General features: G+C 39.4%; 1 protein-coding gene across 3 annotated transcripts in view; it reads left to right on the top strand.

Annotated features, from left to right (window-relative positions):
* PRPF4B (pre-mRNA processing factor 4B) overlaps window positions 1-6,032 on the top strand; it is a 33,955-nt gene extending 27,923 nt beyond the window's left edge. The window contains exons 14-18 of one of the 3 annotated variants that reach the window (XM_015427188.1): window positions 1,103-1,189; window positions 1,793-2,561; window positions 3,087-3,132; window positions 3,646-4,530; window positions 5,489-6,032. In XM_015427188.1, the coding sequence (XP_015282674.1) occupies window positions 1,103-1,189; window positions 1,793-1,996 (291 nt within the window). In that variant the 3' untranslated portion in view covers window positions 1,997-2,561; window positions 3,087-3,132; window positions 3,646-4,530; window positions 5,489-6,032. Of the gene's footprint in view, window positions 1-1,102; window positions 1,190-1,792; window positions 3,133-3,645; window positions 4,531-5,488 lie in introns of all 3 variants that reach the window. The other 2 variants (XM_015427187.1, XM_015427186.1) reach the window with 2 other exon arrangements.
* The last annotated feature ends 598 nt before the right edge of the window (window positions 6,033-6,630 follow it).

Raw genomic sequence — 6,630 nt, 5'->3', positions numbered from 1 at the left:
GGGGGGGAGGCTGGGGAAAGTCCCTCCGTGTCCTGAGAGACTCCTTGTCCTTGGGAGACTGGAGGCTGTTCAAGCGGCTTCCCTTCGCAGTGGCACATGTAGGAAAGGGGGGGCTGGGAGTGAGATTTGGGTCAGGGGAGAAGGGCAGAAGGACGGGGAGGAGTGGGGGGGTTGAGGGGAGGTTAGGGGGCAGGGGGCTGAAGGAACGGCTGAGGGAGTGGGGAAGGGCGGCTATAGGGGGACAGGGGCTGTGTCGTTTGACCCTCGGAAGACTCACCTGAAACAGAATCTGAAGAGTGCAAAAAGGGTTTTTTTAAAGTCTCCACGGGATGCGCACAAGCACCCAACGGAGCATGCGCACGCTTCAGTTTAAACAAAACAAACACAACCCCGTTTGCCGCCCCGCCCCGCTTCTTTGCCTGTGGTGTGATCGGCACCTCCCCCCTAACCTTGGGACCTCCACGGGACGTCGGATCGCGCAACCGCACGTTATTTAGCCCCGGGGCAAACAGCCACGCTTCCCCACCACCACCACATTTTCTGGCCAGTGTTACCGGAGCCAATGTGAGGCTTTTGATGTAGGCTTGCTTTGATTTTTTTTTCCTTTACCAAGCTATTTTATTATAGCCCCTCCTTGCTCGGATCCTGCAGTAAATCTGTTCACAGGCAGAATGGGACTTCCCTTCACCTTTGCAATCACCACAGCCCAAAGTTATTCCTGAAGCGATGCCCCTGGTAACCACACACACACACACACACGGCATGACGTGGAGGGAGCATTGAAGATCTGTAGTAGGAAAGGGGGTATTGATGAAAATCACCCCTCAGTTCTGTTAGCAGAATGTTCTTGCAGGTTCCTGTCCTTTATCATTTGTGAGGTTGTAAAAAAAAAATAAAAAAATTGTGAGGTTGTATGGCTTGACCTTTTAAAGTTAGGAGAGGGTACAGAAAATTAAATAGAGGAAACTGTACTTCATTTGTCAGTTTATTATGTGAGTATTGCAGTGAAATTGGTAGGTCTCTTGGGATTGGTGTTTCCAATATTTCAGCTTAATGTGACTGTAAATCTAAGACAGTGTGTTTGTTACCTTTTTATTGGCAGATGATCCGAAAAGGTGTGTTCAAAGATCAACACTTCGATCAAAATCTCAACTTTATGTATATAGAGGTAGATAAAGTAACCGAAAGGGTAAGTCTGAACTACTCTGTGGGAATTATTTCATACCTTTTTGCATATAGAATTGAAATTTCTTTACTACCACTTATTTTGTTGTCAGTTAAAAGATTGCAACTGTTAGTATGATGTGCTGGCTTTTGGAGAACTTGCTTATTAAAATAGAGCAGCTGACTCTTTACATTATGATGAAAAACGAATAAACATGGGTTGGATTTAAAGGACTGTGGAAGCTTATGGAATGGGACTCCCCCATCTATCCACTCCTGTTTCAGCCCACAACCCCTTCAAGTTCTGCCTTGGGGGGCATCAGGAGTGTAATTTTTCCACATCTGTATACAGAACAGCAGCTTGTTACTGTGAAAGGCTTCAAGATACATTTCAAGGCAGTATCCATCAGTGGTTAGCCTGGGGGTTAACAGGAGTGGAGCTGGCTGAACTTGGGATGATTTTGTTATAATTTGCTATAATATAGCATAGGAGTTGCATTTGGCTCTTGAATGAGCTGTGTCCTGTGAAAATGATGGAAAGGTTCTGCCATTAACTAGGAATTTGTTTAGTCTTGTTACTGTTCTTCGAGGTTTTGAAAGTAAGTGCTTGATTCCGTTGTCTTTCTAGGAAAAAGTAACTGTCATGAGCACCATTAATCCAACAAAGGATCTGCTGGCAGATTTAATTGGGTGCCAGCGCCTTCCTGAAGACCAGCGTAAAAAGGTTCACCAGCTGAAGGACTTGTTGGACCAGATCCTTATGTTAGACCCAGCTAAACGGATTAGTATCAACCAGGCTCTGCAGCATGCCTTCATCCAGGAGAAAATTTAAATCCAGTGAAGAAGTTCAAAGGGTTTGAATAGTTATTATACAAAGACTGATGAAATTTCACAGCAGTTTATAAATGTACATAAAACATATAAATAATTTCCCTGCAGAGTTGAGAAAGAATGGTATATTTGAATTAACACCAAGACTGATATTTCTTTTAGAAATGTTAGCGTACACCCTTGTCTCTCATGTGAAGATTTTTTTCACTTGTAGAATTGTTTTAATTGCCAAGACTGCACAGAAGTACAACGCTAATGTCTATGGTTGCAGTTCCTGTAACCACACAAACACACGTTATCTAAAACAGAAAATCTGTTCAGAAAGATGAGTAAGACCGGGTGGTTGATTTTAGTTTTTAACAGATTTGGCTTCATTTTTGTCTCTGAAAAATGGCCAGCATAAATGCTGTTTATATTACGTTTTCCTAGGTGTGTGCGTGCAGGCCACAGCAGCATGCCCTTGGTGTGTAGTCAGTGCCGAAGGGGGTCTGTTCCTTCTTGAGCCTGCCCGCAGGAATGGTCTCCTCTTTTAAAGCAGGTTGTGTACAACTTTCAGTACACTGAAGGTAAGCTAAACCATCAACATCACCGGTGTTTAAGTTACTGTACTGGGACAACTGACAAATGAGGGTCAATAGCTTTGTAGCAGAATTTCCCTGCATGTTTGATAAGTGATCTTGTTTTCATTTTCTGGCATTACAACTGTGGCATAGTTCCCACTTCTGTTCGGTCATCCCATTTAAAAAAATTGGGGGAATGTGCACTTGATGGAGAGAGCGCCTTCAGTGTACTGTTTATTACCTTCATTTTTTAAAAAAATCAACTTGCTGTATATATAGACTTTATATACATTTTGTTAAATACAGTTCACTATGGCATAGACCCAGAGCTTAGAGAAGAGTTTTCATTTACTAACAACAGATATCGAACTCTGATTCCGAAAGTCCTTATCTCACGGCCAGATAGAAAACATCGTAATAAACTTTTTAGCTATTTGTATGTCATTTGAAAGTGTACTGCTTTATGCTAAAGGTGTTTTTAATTTTGTTCATTGTTTTCATTATTTGTGATCATGTTGTCTTTCAATACAGGCATAAACCTTCCACTCTTGAACAAAGCAGCTGCTTTTTAAAAGCGGTAATTGCTTCTTTACCTTTTATTTCTTTTGTAAATGAAGCTTTCTTTAAGAAATGTGACTTTAAAGTGTTGTCTCTTGCATAAAACAGTTGACATTCACTTATTGTGAAGTGAAGATTGTTCTGCTGCATGTAAAGTGGACCATGCAGATTTCTGTATGTTTTCAGTATGCATCATTAGATAATAAAGTCTTTTGTGAACAAGGCATTGGTAGCCATTTTTAAAAGATTTTTTTGTCTCCAGTGTTGCCGACTCAGGTAATCCATAAGAAGAAATCTTCATTTTTGATAGTCCATTAATTAAATCTGTTACTAAAAGATACAGTCCTTTGAAAATATTAGACTAAGTACCAACTTTGTAGTATAAATATCCCCATTCCCCCCAGCATCCTACTGATACTGTCTGCTTTCATTGTAATGAAATTTATTCCTGTAGGTTTTGGGATTGGATACAGGTTTTAACTAATGTTTGTGCTGTTTTTCTTACTTTTCCTTTTTGATGGTGCTGAGAGAGACAAAGGAAGGCAAGTCACAGGCCATTCAACGCCTACTCCAGTGGGTCTGGTTTGCTGAGACACCAACGTCACCTTCCTAACAAGGTTATTTCTGACAGCATGTGTAGATAAACATTTAGCAGCAACGTAAACGGTAGTTTGTTGTTCATCGTGAGGATCCCCAAATCAGTGAATTCATGATTGCCGATCCAGTTCTTGGGTTAAAAGTGATCTATTTTTGTACATTTTTGTGTAAGTTCCACAGCTGTATGAAACCACGATCCTAGGTACTTTGTAATAGTCCCTTAAATAGGATTTCTTTAAAAAACATAGTTGCTTTTGATGTGTGCAGTTTAGTGCAATCAGTCAATCTGCTTGTGGAGCGCTCCTCGTGAGATGTTCTCCACCCCGGCAACATAGTGAACCACAAAGGAGGCAGATGGCAGGTGATGTCACCTGCCTGTGTTGAACTTCTACCCTGTCTCCTCTTCTTCAGTTTATAAATAGTAAACGTATTTCTCTCTCAACTTACTTAAAACATTTCTTGTTCGTGCAGGAGACAGGACGCAGCTTTGACACTCGAAGAAGTAGATTACTTGATAGCTATTTGCACACAAAAGTAATGTGATGCAGTGCTCTGGTGACACTTCCAGCCTAACTTGCACATCTGGTGGCAGTCTGACACAGATGTTGTACAATTCTATGGCCTCCATCATTGTTTCATATCGCTGTTACACAAATAGTGAAAAGAACTGGTCATGTCAACTCCAGTAGCAGCTGCGTGCCTTATGGCTACGTAATTTTTAAACCATTCTCAAGAAAAACAAAGTTGCTTGTTCACTTGTTCTTTGTGTTGTAGGTGCCGTTCAAATGAAGATGATGGCTACCAGAAGACATGAACAAAGGTTTCTGTTCTATAAAAGATATGACAAACATTCTTCCATTTAGTTATGTCTAGTTTTTGTTGTTTTTTTCTCGCGTTCACAACACTCAGATATAGGTCTCATTACACTCTTGCCACACTGGCAGGTTTTAGCATAGTACTGTCATGGCATTTTTAAAAAGATGTAAAATGTTGTATGTTTTGTTTTTGGGTGATGTGATTTTTATTGTGATAAAATAGAGGTAGGCACGGTATAGTATGTTTTAAACTTTTTATTATAATATTTTATCCCCTTGGCAAGGATCAACCAAATATTAGGGTAAATTAGGATCACTGATGTGCTTTTTAAAAAGTATGAAATAAAGCAGCATTCATTTGTTTCAGAGCATGCATTGTGTATGCTTTGACAGCAGAATAAATGTTAATACTGTTGTGTGATTGTCAGGTGGGCCTAGATTCTTCAGACCCCTTATTCTGTCTGACCACACATTTTGGCTATGAGTCTGTGTGCCTGAAAGCCAGCAGAGACTATAGAGATCCATCTAAACTAGGTCTGTGTAGTCTAATCCAGATCTATGAATCTGGTAAGAGAAGGCAGGAAGGCAGTATTTTCTTCTGTACAATTCTCTGTAAACCTTACACTGAGCGGGTTACAGCTAGGAATTAAGATTTCATTTGTCCTCTACAGCATCTGTTGTACTAAGGTTGAAATGCACACACCCCACCAAAAAGAAAAGAAAAGCGATTCATGCATTGGCACTGTCAGTTGAGTAAATATCCTGCTTTTATAGTGGTGTTGGTGTAGCAGGCTAGGAATTTTTTGGTACATATATATTTTTTGGTACATATATATTCATCACTATTTTGTACCACAGTGTAGGTTGACATGCCATAAATGGTTACTTCTTGAATGATTTTGGTAAATCTGATGTGGAATTATCACTTTTCCTTGCTAATGATATTTTTCCCTTCCTGTATAGGGTAAGTGGCAGAAAACCTGTGGGAAACATTTGTATGGAATGACTTGTGCTCAAGAGACAGATCAGTCTATGAAAATACAGAATGCTGGTATCTTTGACGAGCTGTAATGGAGACCTGTGTATCAAAATGTAAAGTGGTAGTTCACTTCAAGATAATAAAATAGCTTTGAAAATAATCTGTTAACATTTGTAATTTTTATGAAGTTCATTCAGTTAAGAAAACTTTTAGTGCTGGATTCTTTTAAATATTAGATACCCAGACAATTTAGGGGTTGGTTCAAAGGAAGGTCACTATATTGATTTACTACGTCTTTGGACTCCGATTTCCTCTGGTGAAGGAGCCTGCATGACCCCCACACACGCAGCCAAACAGCAATAATTAATCTTTGTCTCCTGCTCCAAAGCTGAGTTGGTAATTTAGTTTAATTCATGTGCACACTTTACTTTTGCTTAAGGCAATAGCTTGCTATCCAGAAATATTCAGATTTTAGATTCATTCCATGACACTTGTGGGTTTGGGACCACATTTATATATTTTAAAAACACATTTTAGTTCTTGCTATGATTGTTTATCTTTCATCTCAACAGTTTTGCAGGTGTTATCACAAGGTGGTTGCTAATTCAAGGTTATCATTAACAATTAGTTTTCCATGGGTGCTTTTCTTCTTTTATATTAACTCTTAGATCTTGCTTTCGCATGTAATTGCTTTTTGTGAAAGCACTGACGTTCATTGATGTGACTATTAAAATGAAACTTTAACAGTATCTCCTGGTTACATGAAGGAAGACTGTGTAGTACTGATAAAATAGGACTGGAAGGAAGTGCCCTGTCAGACTTTCTCTTGCAAGTTTATATAAATGTCAGCCTCTTTAAAAACTGAGTTAATAGATAATGGCTCAAAGGTTCATCATCAAGCAAGCCTACTTACCTGAACATTTTTGTGCTCGTCACTATTCCATTCTGGTAACACAGACAGAATCTCTTTCCATTTTTTAGCACAATTGTTTTCAAACTTTGTTTTCTATGTATTTGTCTATGTTTATCTGCCAACTGATGGTAACACTTCATGTGTCTGATGGAATGGGCTTTTACTTCAAAATTTATGCTACAATAAATCTGTTAATCCGTAAAAGACTACTAG

The sequence above is a fragment of the Gekko japonicus genome, unplaced genomic scaffold, assembly GCF_001447785.1.
Source record: "Gekko japonicus isolate JY-2015 unplaced genomic scaffold, Gekko_japonicus_V1.1 scaffold812, whole genome shotgun sequence".
Taxonomy (NCBI): domain Eukaryota; kingdom Metazoa; phylum Chordata; class Lepidosauria; order Squamata; family Gekkonidae; genus Gekko; species Gekko japonicus.
The sequence above is the reverse complement of the archived record's forward strand: the minus strand, read 5'-3'. Positions and strand labels throughout refer to the sequence as shown.